Source organism: Epinephelus lanceolatus, chromosome 18 (genome assembly GCF_041903045.1).
Source record: "Epinephelus lanceolatus isolate andai-2023 chromosome 18, ASM4190304v1, whole genome shotgun sequence".
Classification (NCBI taxonomy): Eukaryota; Metazoa; Chordata; class Actinopteri; order Perciformes; family Serranidae; genus Epinephelus; species Epinephelus lanceolatus.
The window spans coordinates 35,601,337-35,617,990 of NC_135751.1; the positions used below are offsets into that span (position 1 = coordinate 35,601,337).

General features: G+C 41.7%; 2 protein-coding genes across 3 annotated transcripts; both read right to left on the reverse strand.

Annotated features, from left to right (window-relative positions):
* Positions 1-486: 486 nt before the first annotated feature.
* On the reverse strand, positions 487-3,678 carry polr2f (RNA polymerase II, I and III subunit F). Its single transcript, XM_033645069.2, has 5 exons — positions 3,522-3,678; positions 3,271-3,340; positions 2,949-3,079; positions 1,200-1,271; positions 487-1,054 (listed from the first exon to the last, which is right to left on the reverse strand). The coding sequence occupies exons 1-5, from the start codon at positions 3,539-3,541 to the stop codon at positions 964-966; spliced, it is 384 nt and encodes a 127-aa protein (XP_033500960.1). The 5' UTR covers positions 3,542-3,678; the 3' UTR covers positions 487-963.
* Positions 3,679-5,484: 1,806 nt separating this feature from the next.
* Positions 5,485-16,536, reverse strand: LOC117268517 (MICAL-like protein 1). Of its 2 annotated transcripts, XM_033645056.2 has the most exons (15): positions 15,864-16,536; positions 13,638-13,686; positions 13,324-13,474; positions 12,708-12,796; positions 12,465-12,607; positions 11,521-12,104; positions 11,380-11,425; positions 9,153-10,236; positions 8,917-9,039; positions 7,817-7,943; positions 7,593-7,683; positions 7,408-7,481; positions 6,319-6,433; positions 6,184-6,230; positions 5,485-5,943 (listed from the first exon to the last, which is right to left on the reverse strand). In XM_033645056.2, the coding sequence occupies exons 1-15, from the start codon at positions 16,004-16,006 to the stop codon at positions 5,819-5,821; spliced, it is 2,991 nt and encodes a 996-aa protein (XP_033500947.2). In that variant the 5' UTR covers positions 16,007-16,536; the 3' UTR covers positions 5,485-5,818. The 2 variants fall into 2 exon arrangements, with proteins under 2 accessions (XP_033500947.2, XP_078017216.1); XM_078161090.1 differs by lacking the exon at positions 13,638-13,686 and having other exon boundaries at positions 15,864-15,986.
* Between the last annotated feature and the right edge of the window lie 118 nt (positions 16,537-16,654).

Here is a 16,654-nt window from a genome sequence, read left to right on the forward strand (position 1 = left end):
AGGCAGCTGAGCCTGAAGGCAAAGCTCTTGATTTACCTGTTCATCTACGTTCCAACCCTCACCTTCGGTCATCAGCTTTGGGTAGCGACTGAAAGAACAAGGTTGCAAATACAAGCTGCAGAAATGAGTTTCCTCTGTAGGGTGTCTGGGCTCAGCCTTAGAGATAAGCTGAGGAGCTCTGACATCTGGAGGGAGCTCGGAGTAGAGCAGCTGAAAGGGGCCAACTGAGGTGGTTCAGGCATGTGATCAGGATGCTTCCTGTTTTCCAGGTACATCCAGCTAGTAGGAGGCTCCGGGGCAGACCCAGAACACTCTGGAGGGGTTATGTATCTCATGTGGCCTGGGAACGCCTCGGTATCCCCCAGGAGGAGTTGGAAAGCGTTGCTGAGGAGAGGGGCATTTGGAATGCCTTGCTTAGCCTACAAGCCCCACGACCCAACCCTGAATAAGCGTAAGATAAAGGATGCATGGAGGAATGACACGTAGTCATTTATACAAAAGAGTTTATTAATAACAATAAAAAACGGTTCTTTCACACTAAGCACCTCTCTCCTTCAAAACAACTAATGGAATAATTACAACACAGGAGTATTTTGTAAAACAAAGTAAATGTTTCACTTAAGTTACATCTCCCCCTTGTGGCTCTGAGTTATAATGCAACTGTAGATTCTGACTGAATTTAACTGGAGTGTAGTCGGATCACAGGTTCATACACCTGCAGGCAACACACTCTTTTCATTTCAGTAAGTCCTCTCATGTCTGTTCGGCAGATTTCATGGATTCATATTCCACCCGCTCACAGAGTCACGCGATGTGATGGATGTTTGTGGATCAAATTGCGTCATGAACAGGTGGGTGATTCTTGCACCAGCGTTAGGAATCTTCTGGGTTTGTGTTGCTGACTGACCTGATACGATGGAGGGTGTGACCCAGCATATATTGTTTTATTAGTGGATGAGTTGTTTAATCAGTTATGATGAGCTCATCACAGCCCCAGTCCTCATAACTCCCATCAGGAAGGTACCTGCGGATGATGATGGGGATCTTTCTGCTCCTGTTGGAGGGGATTAAACAAAATTCACGGTAAGACATTGGGCAGTACAGAGAAGCTCTGCATCACAGAATGTTGACATCTTTGCTGTCATGATATAATCTTTTAAAATATTACTGATAACTTAAACCATACAATTATCACTTACTTGAGCTCTTTCATAGCTATTTGCAAGGGGTCTGTTTCTCCTTCCAGCTCCACCATGACTGGAGCACACATCCTATGGGAAACAAGTCAGCAGATGGCACAGTCACTAAAAAATTGGCATCTAAATAATCAAATTGCCTTCCAAAATCCAAACTCTCCCATAATACATTTAGGGCTCCTACTTGTTACATTTAAAAAGGTATTGACCAGTGCGACCCAGACAAATCACCTAGCTCCTACAAATTACAAAAGTGGCTGTCAATGTGCTGCTATACAAATAAAGCTAGATTAATAAAGAGTTTTATTTAAATCCATTGTTTCTGCTCTTACTGGTCATCTAACAGAGGGAAACCTCATTGTTTCCTTTTCATTACCTTTGTCATAGTTTTGAAGTCTATTCTTTCCTTTCTGTTTAGTCTGAATATCTCAGCATCAATGTACATCTATATACACAAGACATTTTAGAGAAACAATAATAGTATGTGAATAAGAAGACTAACTGGGGGGAAATAAATCATTTCTTTCAGGTGTACTTAGACTGACAATTCCAAACAGTAGCAGGCAAAAATGCAGGCAGAGGAAAAAGTGTTGCGATTGACCGGCTTCTGTCCTGACAATAAGCACATTAACCTCCTTAATGTATGGCAAAACAGAACAACCACGGAAAGAGCTCTTCTAATTTTGAGCCTCCTTGTCTCCTTTCTCCTCCGTCCTCCTGCCTGTGACACAGAAATTGATCTCAGTGCACCATCTCGAAGGATGTCTCAATTCCTTCAATGCATCTCGAGGAGAAAGGAGGCTTGCCGAAGGAAGTCTTTTTGGCAAGCGTGATGTGTAAAAGAGGTGTGACACATAGCTGATGATTCAGCTGAGTCACACGTCATATTTAAATAACATTTGAGGTGGGAGGAATAAGACGCCAGGAAAAAAGGCGAGGAAGGGAAATCCAGGATGTACAAACTGAGAAATAAGAAGAGTAGAGGAAAAGAGTGTAAAATAGATTTTCCCAAACCAACCCCTACACCCTCTCCCTACCCACTTTCACTTCATTTCCGCATTCACTTGGAGGGTCAGCCATATTAAGTGCCATCCAAAACCAACTACTGAGGAGAGGAGGTGAGATACAAAACCCTCCAAAAGCAAGTCTGCATCGATGCCGACTAACTGACCACCGTAGTGTGACACCGTATTGAGTTCGACATGAAAGACGCTCCGTACAAACAAAGCTCTGCAACTACCCTTATAAATATAAACTGTTCATACTAAGATATACATTTATGGGCCAACTGTCACACAGATGCTAACATCTTAAAGGTTTCATTGTATTTTGGATAAAATATATATTTTCTAGTCTCTAATAAACAGTTGTGTTCATTTGATTGTAGTGATGTATATTTACAACAACTGTTTATGAACCAAGCAACTTAAAAATGTCAGAGTTCAAAACCAAAAGAAAATGGTTATGAAAAGTTACGACAGTTTCTCTTTCTGCTGCAAAGAGGAAAATTTGTCCCAAAGCTTGCCACTGTGTCTGTACCCTACACCTTGACGTAGGAAACTTCAGTCAGCTGTGAAGGTGATTACAAACAGAGTTACACTCCACTATGGAGTGGGAGTGGGTAGGGTCTCGTTTTAGAAAGCCCCAGAGTGTGTGTGAGTGTGAGGTCAAAAGCGAGATCTGAACCCAGGACACTGTAGTCATACCACATGGACTTAAGTCATGTAGGTCAACACATAAAAAAACACTCACGCTATCTGGAGAGCTCGTGTCCCAAGCACTCTGGCTCTCTCATATTTAGTCATGTAAGGTGTTGTGATCCTCTTCTGGTTGGCCTGCTGGCCCTCTCCTGCGGGCAGGATCTGCACGTTCTCCTGGTCCTCCTGCACATAAGAGCAAAACCTTTAGGGTATCCAAAACATAAAAGTTGGACTCAGCAAATAGGGACCAACTTTTATTATCACAGAGCAGCGGCGAAGAAAAAATACATTAGAAAGCAAATGTCTTGATAGGTTATCCTTAGAGTAAATGTTAGATGCTAAATGAGAGTTTGAGAAGACAACGGCGAACTTACATCTTCCACGTTTTCCAGGTCATCTAATCCTTCATCCTCTTCGGCATCATCAAAATCTCCGTCGTCGAAGCTACAATTTAACATCAAAGCAGTTATCACAAAGACCACAGCTTCATAATAAATTCACAATGAATACTTCTACTAGCTAGCAGGCTAAACGTTCGTTAGCTACGACGTTAGCCCACGTTGTGTTGTATTAAAATAAATACGCAGTTAAACACAGAATGTTGACGCCGTGTGTCGTTACTTACTTATCTTCGTTGTCGGACATGTTTTAATTTGAAGCTTGTCTATGTAAATCCTTAAATTATAAATGCTCAGCGACAGTTTCTGTTGTCAACATGAACCCACATGAACGCAAACAGCTTTCAACTTCCGGTAGCCTGGTCCGTTGGGAAGTCTTCCGGATGCCCCGGAGGAACGTTTGTTTCTCGTTCCGCTCGTTCTGCCGTTTAAGAGTGTTACGAAAAACTTACACCTAGAATTTGTTTTACTTTCAATAATAATAATAACAAACTGTATTTATATAGTATCTTTTAAAACATAGTTACAAAGTGCTGTACTATAGAACTAAACACATTTAAAACACAAGGAGAATAAAACAAATAGCATGTCATAAAATGTCACCAAAGTAAAAGATAGCTACAATAAAGAAGGCAAACACTAAAATCAAGATAACAAATGGAAATTAAATCACTAAGACCGCATAATAATGATGCTTTGAGATGAAAAATTCTTACAGAGTATTTGAAATAAAAGGCAGTTTGCAAATAAACTCCTAAAATAAAAAGGGGTGGTGGAAACTTTCTTACCTGACATGATTTCTGGGAGCTCTGGCAGAGTAATGGGGGAAATTTGAACATTTGTAATGTCTCTTGAAGACAGTAACAAGGCCACCACCTTGGTTGGCTAAAACTCGCCATATTTACTGTAACAGTCTGTGCAGGATTAAAACAGGTCTACAGGAAATGTGAATCAGGTTTGCAGGATTGGAAGACTTTATTGTGACCTGTTTATTTAACCTTGTCTAGACACTGGGGTTACTATGTTTAGGAAGGTTGGAGAGGGATCTTATATGTGTCTTACACACTTACAATATAAGGACACAGCTTCTTTATTGTTGTTAAATATACTGATAAAGAATTTCACGTAAGAATTCAGCCCTTGAGAGCAGTATAGCTGATGCTTTTAATGCGTTTGGTTTGCCTAGACCAGGGGTGTCAAACTCATTTTGGTTCATGGGCCACATACTGTACAGCCCAACTTGATCTCACCAGTAAAAACACTTCCAAATGTTCCCTTTCTTTTAGTGTAATGAAGTACCTAAGCCTGAGATGTCTTGGGAAAAATAAGTGCAATTTCAACAGTGTGTCTCAGTGTTTCCACATTCAGTCTACTACTCACTGTCTTTACATGTGCATATTTCTATATATTTCACTCCTGTGTAATAATGCTGGCATCACCACACCAAACTAAAGTGGAAGCTGTTGAGGAATCAGGTGAAGTTATCCCCTGCCTTACAAACTATTTCCAATAAGTTTTGACAGTGCCTTGGTGAGAGGGTTCCACCAATACTGTTTTAAGATAGAAATCTGATACAGAAGCTGCTAATTAATATTTTGCATATGTATAATATCTTAAAATATAACCAATAATAAGGATTCATTGTTTTTTAAAGAGCTGTATTGTGGTCTGGGTGAAAAAGCCTCTTTAGGAGCATTTAACATGAAGCAGGATACCCACCTTTTAACCTGCTCCTGAAACCTGACACATTGTAGACTTCATGAGTGCATCAATATGACATGTGCAAAGTCATTCAGTGGTTTGGCGGATCAGTTTTGGCCCACATGCCGAATGTTTGACACTCCTGGCCTTGATTATTCATCTTTTGGTGACATGTTAGTCAAAAGACTCCCGCAGAGCTTGTCAAGGTTTCACAGAAAATTGATCAATTGACCCTAAAATTACTTTCTTCTCAGAAAATCCTGCAGTAATTGTGCATTGAACTAACTCTGAACACAAGATGAGACTCGGGAGGCAGGATAAAGTTACTGCATCACAAAGCTGCATCCCTTTTTTTTCAAGCTCAAACCTCTGTTCTACAATGTTATGTCTTATTCATCAATCTCAAGACTAGTTGGCTTTTGCCTGACAGTTCTGACTGAATTCAAATGCACTTTTTCAGCATGGGATAATTAGGATCTCAGAAAACAGTTTGAGATGAGACCTGTTTAATCATAAAATATACAATTCTTTGACACAAACAAGACAAAAACTTCCAAATACAATATTGCATACTTTCACTGATAAAAGTATATAATGGAATAAAATAAGAGCATAAATATTGATATGTAGGAGATAGGGAAAGTAAAGAAACATGGAAGAGAAAACAATAAAACATTTGCACTGAGAATGATATTTCCTTTTTTCTATACAGCTCTTCAACATAACATTTAGAAACTATTACATGTTGTGATCATATTCCACTTTTTTGCTTCTATCATCTTCATCATTTCAAAGTATGTGTTTCGGCAGTCTTGACAGTGCTTCAGCTCTTCTGGTCCACAGAGTCTTTGGTGCTCTCTGCTCTCTGGTTCAGCAGCTTAAACATTTTTGTGGCCTTGAACTTTCCTTTTGACTTCTTTAGCTCTTTTAGTCCCTCTTTCTGGAACTCTGTGCAGAGATATTGCAGTTAAGTGCAGGAAAGAAACGGGTCATCATTTTCTAAAGTTTTCATAAGTGTGCACAAGTGTTTTATAGAGCGTGAATGTGTTTTAGAGAATCCAAGGATACATTGGATCTGTCTTCTTCACAAGCAGAGAGGAGAGTAAGGGATGGAAAACATGAAAATGCACAACAGTATAAAAATAGCAGTTTTTAAGGGGGACTTATTTATATATATTTTTTTCTCACCTTTGTTTTTCATCATAGCCTCCATAAGATCATCTTCCTCTCTTTCCCTGATCAGACAAACAAAGCTGCGTTATACTTTAACATAAAAAATACTTTGATGTGAGAGCACCATGTACTGTTTGTTTTTCTGCGCACCTCTGCCTGTCCTGATCCAAGCTGCTGACGATCTCGTTCCTCTGTTCGATGACGGCGACCAGCTCATCCATCAGCTGCTGCTCCTGAACTCGATCCTCCTGACTCCAGTCAGTCTCTGAATGTGAAGACGACGGTGTTTAACATTTCACAAAACTTAACACCGAATCACATTCACCACATTAAGAGATGTTGCTCATTTATGTGTTACTCCTCCTGACACAAAGACAGTTAGAAATATGGTTATTTGTCTCCATCTGTCTGTTAAAGGGTAACTTCTGTTTTTTCCAACCTGGACCCTTTCCTAAATGGGACCAATATTGAGAGAGACTGCTGCAGCCGGCAGCAATGAAAGGCTGCAATAATCTGCAATTTAATCCCTGTGGACAAGTGAGCACCATATATTTACGTCCAATAAAAGTGCTTGTTTAGTGGATATACATTGAAGGTGCTCTATTACTGACAGGGATTACACTACAACCGGTTTTGCCGCTGCTGGCTGCAGCGTTCCTGCTCATTACTAGGCCAAAACATGTTGTTCCCATTTGTCACTTGCACACAAATACATAGGAGAATAGAGTTTGGGTTGGAAATATACCAAAGTGACCATTTAAGAGCCAGCCAGCATCAGAAAAGTGGTATGGTGAGGAGTGAAAGAAAAAATGTTGGGTCTTTTGATTATACGGGCCCCTTGTTTAAGGGTTAATGATCTCTAAATCGATTCCCCTGCTTATCAAATCAAACTTTACTTATATCGCACCTTTCATACAATCATGCAGCCCAAAGTGCGTCACAGAGCAGGAGAAAAACAGCACAGAAAAGTAACAAGTGAATGGCTAGACATTACAATAAAAAACAATAAAATATTTTAAATAAATAGCATTAAAAAAAACAAATAAACACAAGCAAAAAAAAAAGTACGATCACGTCAGGTACGATCTGAACCACCTTAGGACCAATCCTGAGAGACCAGCCAGTGTGGCCTCAGTACCGTGGTGAGCTCTGAAACCTTATTGTGATAAATAACTGACAGTATTGTCAGATATGTTTGCTAGAAAAAGTGACACGTGACGCACACAGTAACACACTGACCTGGTTTATTGAGGAGACATCTGAGCTCATACTCCACATCCGCCTGTCTCTCCTCTAACTGCTGCTGCTTTTTCCTGACAAAAGACACAAACACAAAATGTCTGTAAGATTCAAAACCCTCCATCGCAACTCTCACAGGAATCTTTTGGATGCAGAGAAAACTGTAGGTGTCCCGGCCTACTTACAGGTAAACCAGCTCTGTTTCTTTGCGCATCATAACATGTTTCTCATGGATGAGAGAGAACCACTCCATCAGCATCTGTTCCTCCTCTTTACCTAAAATTAAAAGGACAAGTCATTATATAAACATCATTATTACACAGTATTTATGCACACTGCATTCACATAAACAGTGGTTTTGTGCCAGTAAATAATGTTGTCTTGAATAAAAAGGAACACTTTGCTGAACCATTCTTGCTGTCTCTTAGATTCCCCTCCAGTTCGACTCCCCTTTGTTCCAGTGCCTTCAGATGTTTATCCAGCTCTCTGATCTCCACCTGCAGGTCTTCTGTGGACACATTCTGGTCTGTCTGCACCTGTCGAGCGACACATAAGGCTAAAACTTTCTGCAAACCAAGTGTTAGTTTACACCAGAGTTATTTATGTAATCCCTCATGACTGAATCTTGTGATGAGGGATAAACAAACACTACGTGTGTTTTAAAGGATCAGCTTAAAAGAATACTTCACCCCCTGAAAATGACCATTTATATATCAGTTACCTATCCCATGTTACGTTGAATTCAAGAAAACCATTTTCTTTGCATGCCTCGACTGTGAATGAAGAATCCAAAACGAACGAAGTCATAGGCGACAGCAAAACTATATCAACATCCTTTCACAAACTCCCACACAACTCCTGCAGTATAATCCAAGTCTCATTTATCCAGTCGTCTGCTGATTAATTTCCAGACAGACAGCCCTTTCTGACGGGAAGCTGAACAGGAAGTTAAACTACCCTAGGCTCTCTTCAAAGCCAGACTCCATTGACAAAAAGCGTAATTTTACCTTGCTGAACACTGGAGCTGCTGATCTACTGCTGCCTCGATCTGTTCTTTGTTTGTGTTAGCGTGTGACTTTGGTGACTCTAAAGTAACCCTTTAAAACACAAAACTTACACAACAACTCAAACAAACTAACTGATGGAGGCAGTGGTAGACCAGCAGCTCCTGTGTTCAGTAAAGTTAAAAGACTGTTTTTGTCAATGGAGTCTGACTTTGAAGAGAGAATAGGTAAGTTTCACTTCCTGTTCAGTCCCCTGTCAGAAAGGGCTGTCTGCTTGGGAAGTACTGAACATACAACTGGTTAAATGAGACTTTGATTATACTGCATGAGTTGTGTGTTTTGCCGTGTCAAATGCCGACCCCTATGTCTTCAGTTCATCAAGAATTTTGTCTGTTTTCAGATTCACGTTCACCGTGGAGGCATGTGAGAAAAGCAAAGTTTTCTTTACGAATTCAATCTAACCAGGGTGAGTAATTTTCTTGAGCTCTAAATACAGACATTGTACCTTCCTCTTGATGAGTGGGAAGCCATGTCCGGGGGCAGGGCCCCGTGTCGATGGGAGGACCTGACAGCTCTTTGATTTGAGCATCGCAGGTTTCCGATCAAAGGGATTCTCTCTGCAGGCCAGCTAGACATGGAGAGAAAATGAAGAGTTGTGGGGCAGTTTAAACCAAATATGATCCTCTTGCAGGAGAAAATGTTCACATTAGATTTGATTGTTATCAATATCTCTCTTCATACCTTACTTAGAGATGAAGTGACCTGACCATATTCATTTGCCTCCGTCAAGGGAGCAGATGTGATAGCAGGCACAGAAACACTCCTGGGTAAAATGTGGCTCTGTGGCTCTCTCTCTGTATCTGAAATGGCACACAGCCCTGCTGCTGCTGCTTCTTCTGTGACTAAAGTTGCACACAGCCCCGCTGCTGCTGCTTCTTCTTCTGTATCTACAGTGGCACACAGAATTGCTGCTGCTTCTTCTGTACCTGAAGTGGCACACAGCCCTGCTGCCTCTTCTGTATCTACAGTGGCACATAGCCCTGTTGCTGCTTCTTCTCCATCTGAAATGGCACACAGCCCTGCTGCTGCTTCTTCTGTATCTACAGTGGCACACAGAATTGCTGCTGCTTCTTCTGTACCTGAAGTGGCACATGGCCCTGCTGCTGCTGCTGCTGCTTCTTCTGTATCTACAGTGGCACACAGAATTGCTGCTGCTTCTTCTCTATCTGAAATGGCACACAGCCCTGCTGCTACTTCCTCTGTATATACAGTGGCACACAGCCCTGCTGCCTCCTCTGTACCTAAAGTGGCACACAGCCCTGCTGCCTCCTCTGTACCTAAAGTGGCATGCAGCCCTGCCGCTGCTTCTGTATCTACAGTGGCACACAGCCCTGCTGCTGCTGCGTCTGTCACATCTGGGAGTGAACCTGCTTTGTTTTCAGTTTTATCCAAATCTGATACAACACAAGTTTCTTTAGCTGGTTCACTTGAAGCTCCAACAGTCTCTTCAGGTGTACATTCAATGGCAGCATATCCAGCACAAAGTACAGCAACTGTTTCCCCAATCCCTTCACTGACAGCTGCAGGTTCAGGTTCAGGTTCAGTGACCTTCTCCAGAGCCTCCTCATTCACCACCTCTGCAAATGGATTGGGAGGACGAACTCTGGGTCGAGGGCATGATCTTTGCTGCTTAGGAATAGATTTGTATCGAGGAATGAGTAGAGGGGATTCAATTGGAGGCAGTTGTGTCCAGGGTCCAGGATGGACGATGGATAACCAAGGATGGTTGGTTTGCACCCTGGGGCTATCCCTGGTTGGGCTGGTGCTGCAAGAGGAAAGACAAGACGTGTTTTAAGACATGACTCCACAAGTGAGGAAGAACTTCTGGGGAAATCAGTGCTTATTATCATTATGGTAAATACAAAAACTCCTTTTATGTGATGCTTAAGGTTTTACGAAGATTTAGATTTTATGTTATTTGCCACAACTTTATCTTTAAATTTTTTCTCATAATTTGTTTTCCCTTTTATAAGATTAAAATCTTAATATAACTGCGCTAATTATTGGCAGTACTTAAAGCAATAGTTCACCCTGCAAATTACCATTTGTTTATCGATACTCATCCGTGTTGCCTTGAATTTGTGAAGAAAACTTTGGTTTTCTCACACGCCTCTGCGGTGAATGAAGAATCAAGAGACTGAGAGTTCAAGTTTAACAACAAAACTGTATCAAAACATCTGTTTAGAAACTCTCACACCTTGTGCAGTATAACCCAAGTCTCATTTATCCAGACGTATGCTCAGTACTTCCTAACCCATGCATTTTTTTCCTAAAACTTCAGTATTTAAAACTGAACGGAAAGTCAAACTTCTATGCTCTCTTCAGAGCCAGACTCCACTGACAAAAACAGTAATTTTACCTCACTGAACATGGGAGCTGCTGATCCACCACTGCCTCGATCAGTTAGTTTGTTTGTGTTATTGCGTGACATTGGTAAATATGAGCCAACTCTTTGAAACACATAAGTCACACAATAACACACCAAAAACTAACTGATGGAGAAAGTGGTAGACCAGCAGCTCCTGTGTTCAGTGAGGTAAAATTACTGTTTTTTTCAATGGAGTCTGGCTTTGAACAGAGCATAGAAAAGTACTGAGAGTATGAATCGATAAATGAGACTTTGATTATACTGCATGAGTTGTGTGAGAGTTTGTTTTGATGTGGTTTTGCTGTTGTCGAACGTTGACACCTATGACTTCAAATCATCAAGAATTTTCTCCATTGCTGGATTTTTCATTCATCGTGGAGGAATGTGAGAAACATAGGGTGAGTAACTGATATATAAATGCTCATTAGGGGTTTGAAGTGTTCCTTTAATCAATTTGTAGCTGTAAATTCCAAGGGTACACTGAGATGTTTAAAAATATAACACGATCAAGAGGAATACAGACTCTTTATGTTCACTCACACACGAGATGAGACGGGTGAACATCTATCTTGGCTGGGTGGCCAACCTGCACAGAGAAAAAATTGTTTCATCTTTCCCACTCAGTCATGAAACAGAGCAGCACATAAACATACTAAGTAAACTCCTATAGTGTCTATTTACCTGCAGAGCGGGAGCTGTACATGGGCTGGGTCGTTTTGTTCCTGGGTGCAGGAACAGGGGCTACAGAAGAGTCCAACAGTCGCCTGGGCGTTGGAACCGGCTGACTCCTTCCTTCTGTCGCTCGTTCACACTGTGAAGAGAGCTCAGATGTCTCTTGAGTCTTTGCCCCTTCCTGTTGTGACTTGCTGTCTGTCGGAATGGGTGCCGATCCAGCTTTTCCAGGAAGACGAGGACGCGCTGGCTTCTTCGATCCAACAGGTGAGTCTCTGTTTCCTTCCTCTTTCACCTCTTTGATCCTCTCTTGCCTTTCTTTCCCCTCTGTCTCTATTGTTTTACAAACCAGTCTATCCTGTGACTCTGTTTTCTTAGTGTAATGAGGGACGCTGCTAATAGCCGATCCACCCAGAGAAAAATAACCTGACTGATAATCACGTTTGGGTCGACTCTCGGCAGATCTGACTGGCTGGCTGAGGTCAACGCAGGTACTTTCACTGTCTGTTAAGTGGTGAGTGCAGATCAAGGAGCCAGCATCACTTCCCTGTGCGTAAGAGCCTGGTAGCAGAGTGCTGCAGCATACTTTGCACCTACAAAACAAAGGTGAAATGAGTTGCTGTGAAAACATCCTTAAGACATTAACAGAAAAAAAGTTAATCCTATAATTTACCTGCACTGATGTCTAAATAACTCACACGTGTTAGAAACCAAATGCACTGAAGGAAATCCTTTAACAATTTGAAACAAACAAACCCAGCTCTCCTCTCCTGCTGCTTCAGCTATCGTCGTGAGTAATGGTGATCACAGCGGTCACTTGAAACACATTTGAAACACAGTCTTATGTGTGAACTGTAGCTTGTCTCAAGACGTACACAGTCTAGATGAACCTGAATCTAAACACTGACAAAGCGATAAAAAAGCTGCTGTTACCTTGTGAACTGTGCTGTTACCTGAAACAGCTGCGATGGTAGACCTTCCCGTCAATCAGATGTCTCTGGATCAGGTGAACAGGCCTAAAACACAAACTACACACTGTCTTTGGCCTCGCGTTGGACAAACGATCTTCTCTACTGGTTTCCAGATGAGTCAGACTCTGAACAGAGAAGAGAAACCAGTGACTAAGACTGATAACCCTCCAGCAGAGATGACAGGAGCATGAGAAAACACTGGGATTATATGTACGTTAAAATTACCTTCAGGGGTTTGAGACTATCCGGACTTTTAGTCTTTGTGAGGTTGTTTAGAAAAGCGACATGTGATGACTTCAAACTGGCGAGACCGGCTGCAAAGTCAAGAAAAAACATGCAAAAGGAGCAAAGTTTGGTAAACAATAAGATGAAGATAAACATGTACTTTGTTGTTTTGAGAACTGGAGGGGTGTCGGCTGTCTGAATGTGTTATTCCCATGATGTGAGTCGATGATGAGTAAAAGACTGGTAATAAAGCAGTCACTACTTCACCCAAAAACTTCACCCCAAAATCAAAATACATGCTTTTCCTCTTACCTGTAGTGCTATTTATCAGTGTAGATTGTTTAGGTGTGAGTTGCAGAGTGCTGGAGATATCAGCTGTAGAGATGTCTGCCTTAACTAGAGGGCAGACTCTAGGAAAAACATACTTTTGATTCTGGGGTGAGCTCTCCCTTTAAAAGCTAATTCATGGAGGGGCATGAATGTGTGTACCTTACGGAGCCCAAACATCACAAATTCCTAAGAACCTGTTAGTATCCTTAAATAATCATGTGCCTTGGTAAAGTGCTTGGTAAAGACAATAAACCCCCACTTGCTACAAAAACAGAAAAGGCTTTACCTAGTACACCATAAGACTTCCTGTTGAAGTAGTAGTAGTACTGGGAAAGGTAGGTGATGACGCTCAAGCAATCAGGCACCTTGGTGGACACCATGTCCTTTGGGTCCAGCAGCGGTGGGATGCCCAGCTCCCTCGCTGCAGTATCAAATGCCTTCAGGAAACCAGGGAAGATAAACAGAGAATGTTGATGATTGTAGGAAGGCACTTACATGAATAAAAATTACCACATTTTTTTTTTTATTTTACAGCGTTAGTAATGGTCAATAACACCAAACACAGAGTTGAGAGAAACATGCTCGATGGGAACGACTCACCAGTTTGTTATTCTGATAAACATTATCTTTGGACAAGGAGCTGAAATCTCTGGATCAAGGTGAGGAAACAGAGAGATTGGGATTAAGTGATGATGAAAAGACTAAATCACAAATAGGGTTGCAACGGTATGAGATTTTCGCAGTACGATAACCGTCTCTGAAAATATTGTGGTTTCATCAGTCAGAATGACCCTTACAGGAATTAAAATGGAAAGGTTATTTTTGGTTAAACAAATGTTTTATTACTATTTCCTCCTGAGACCTGCACTTGTGTTTGGTATGCATTTTTAATTTCTCCGAGCTATCTGGGATCAGTAGGACCCGATAAGTATAAAACACTAAGCATTGTCAATGATAATAAAGTTCTAGTGTCCTCAAACGAGACAATAATAAAGTCCCAATGTCCTCAAACAGGACTTAAGTCCCAATGTCCTCAAATGAGATGACCACAAAGTCCCAATGTCCTCAAACAAGACTTAAGTCCCAATATCTTAAAACGGGACAACAATAAAGTCCCAATGTCCTCAAACGAGACGATAATAAAGTCTTAACAGTTAAGTCCCAGTGTCCTCAGATGAGACAAGCATGAAGTCCCAATATCCTCAAACGGGACAACAGTTAAGTCCCAGTGTCCTCAAATGAGACGATAATAAAGTCCCAATATCCTCAAACGGGACAACAGTTAAGTCCCAATGTCCTCAAATGAGACAACCAAAAGTCCTACTGTCCTCAAACAAGACAATAATAAAGTCCCAATGTCCGGAAATGGGACAACAATAAAGTCCTCAAACAGGTCTAAAGTCCCAATATCCTCAAATGAGACTATCAGAAAGTCCTAATGTCCTCAAATGAGATGATAATAAAGTCCCATTGTTCTTAAAGGAGATAATTGAGTCCCAGTGTCCTCAAATGAGACAACTATAAAGTCCTAGGGTCCTCAAATGAGACGATACTAAAGCCCCAATGTCTTCAAACAAGTACTCCCTAATTATCAGCATCTTGTCTTGTTCCTGTTGCTAAAATTGGTCAAATTTGTTGCCATATCAAATGACAAACATTCATTCATTCATTTTCTAACCGCTTCATCCTCTTGAGGGTCGCGGGGGGGCTGGAGCCTATCCCAGCTGACATCGGGCGAGAGGCAGGGTACACCCTGGACAGGTCACCAGACTATCACAGGGCTGACACAAAGAGACAAACAACCACTCACGCTCACATTCACACCTACGGACAATTTAGAGTTATCAATTAACCTGCATGTCTTTGGACTGTGGGAGGAAGCTGGAGTGCCCGGAGAGAACCCATGCTGACATGGGGAGAACATGCAAACTCCACACAGAAGGGCTCCCACATCCAGGATTGAACCGGCAACCCTCTTGCTGTGAGGCAACAGTGCCAACCACCACACCACCGTGCCGCCATGACAAACATTATTAATCATAAATAAACAAGTCTCAACTATAAAATGTGATCAGGTTTTGGACCTTGTCCACTTTTGTGTTGGGATCAGCTGCAGACTGACTTGGCAGAGATGGCTGCCATTTTGTTTTTACATGGATTAGTGTATTGTGCTATTACTGCCACTAGATGGCACAAAAAGTGTCCATGAATGAGGACAACAGGTCTAAGTTAAGTGGAATGAAGTATAAAGTCGAATGTTTTGTCCTCATGAGGACACAGGGTCTCAGGAGGATATTTGAGACCAAAAGTTGAGATATAAAGTTTCAGTATCACGGTATGAAACCGGCATACCATTGCAACCCTAATCACAAACAAACAAAACTGCTGACTATTGGTGAATGATGGAGACTCCGCAGACATAAAATGCACACCAAGATCAGATTAAATTAGATCACTCTAGTTCAATCATTGTTTGTAAAAGGCAAAACAAACCAACTAATCCCATTAAACTGGACAAGAAAAGGTTTAGCAGAGAGACAGAGAGAGATTAAGCAGAGGAGAGCAGATTAGTCCTGGGCACAGTGTGCAGGTCCTGCTCTGCTCCAGATTAGACAGCACATTAGTCAATCTGGTGCAGCACCAGTAGGAAGACAAATAAATCAGGACAGGACTGGAGAGACAGACAAGGACAAACAATGTGTTTACAATGAGTCCTATTCATGCAGAACACCTGCAGGAAATAATGCACCTCACTGTATTTATCCACCTCACTGAGCACGAGTTTGCACATCCAGTAAAGCTCTATGAAACCACTGGTCTACTTACATCAGGTCAGGTCGGTGTTTGTGGATGATGGCACAAAATGCAAGTCCATCCCTGAAGGAGGTTGACATGTTCTTTATCTCCACGTTGGGGTAATTGGCGCATGTGACGCGGCACCACTCCAGCACAGTCTTCGGAGATGCCATATCTTGTGTGAGATTTGAGATGTGGACTGGCTGAACATGGCACTTAATTCACTTTGAGAATTAGCCTAAAGGAGATCAAATAAAGCTGGGCAGGTTTTGCTTTGAGGAGGAAACAGGAAACGAGCACCTACCACCAATGCAACTACTTTTTTTCTCAGAAACCTGCGGCCAGACTCGTGCATTGTCGATTGGGTGAAACAGCAGGAAGGAAGTTGTATTTCTCCCTGTGAGGTTGCTCTGCCAAATAATAACCAAGGTGCCCGCGCGTGTAAAGCGACTTCACATTGCTCCAGTGTTCCCAGCCACAACATAAGTGTCAATGGTTTCCCTCACTTACTACACAATGACACTTCCCAGCACAAACCAGCAAAGAGCTTCTGAATGAGGCGACGTGTCGTCAAACACAGACATCTACAGAGATCCGATGGCTTATGGTCGATTTAATATAATGGGTGTAAACTTTAAATCAAATCCCGTTACTTGCTGTGCAGTCCATGTTATGGTGGTTGTGCTCCATATTCAGTGAAGTGCACAATAGCTGCCACTGGAGGGCGACACGGAGCTGCTGCTCCTCTATAATTAAGGAGATGTTTTGGTTACAAGTGAATTTTTCCTCTTTTGTCTCTTAACTGTATGACAGCTAGATAT

Coding starts and splice junctions, on each gene's coding strand:
- LOC117268517 (XM_033645056.2), bottom strand. CDS start 16,006: ATGGCATCTCCGAAGACTGTGCTGGAGTGGTGCCGCGTCACATGCGCC. Junction 13,475..13,637: donor TTTATCAGAATAACAAACTG/GTGAGTCGTTCC, acceptor GGTTTCCTGAAG/GCATTTGATACTGCAGCGAG. Junction 7,684..7,816: donor TCTAAGAGACAGCAAGAATG/GTTCAGCAAAGT, acceptor TTTTAATTTTAG/GTAAAGAGGAGGAACAGATG.
- polr2f (XM_033645069.2), bottom strand. CDS start 3,541: ATGTCCGACAACGAAGATAA. Junction 3,080..3,270: donor ACCTGGAAAACGTGGAAGAT/GTAAGTTCGCCG, acceptor TCTTATGTGCAG/GAGGACCAGGAGAACGTGCA. Junction 1,272..2,948: donor ACACGAGCTCTCCAGATAGC/GTGAGTGTTTTT, acceptor TGTTTCCCATAG/GATGTGTGCTCCAGTCATGG.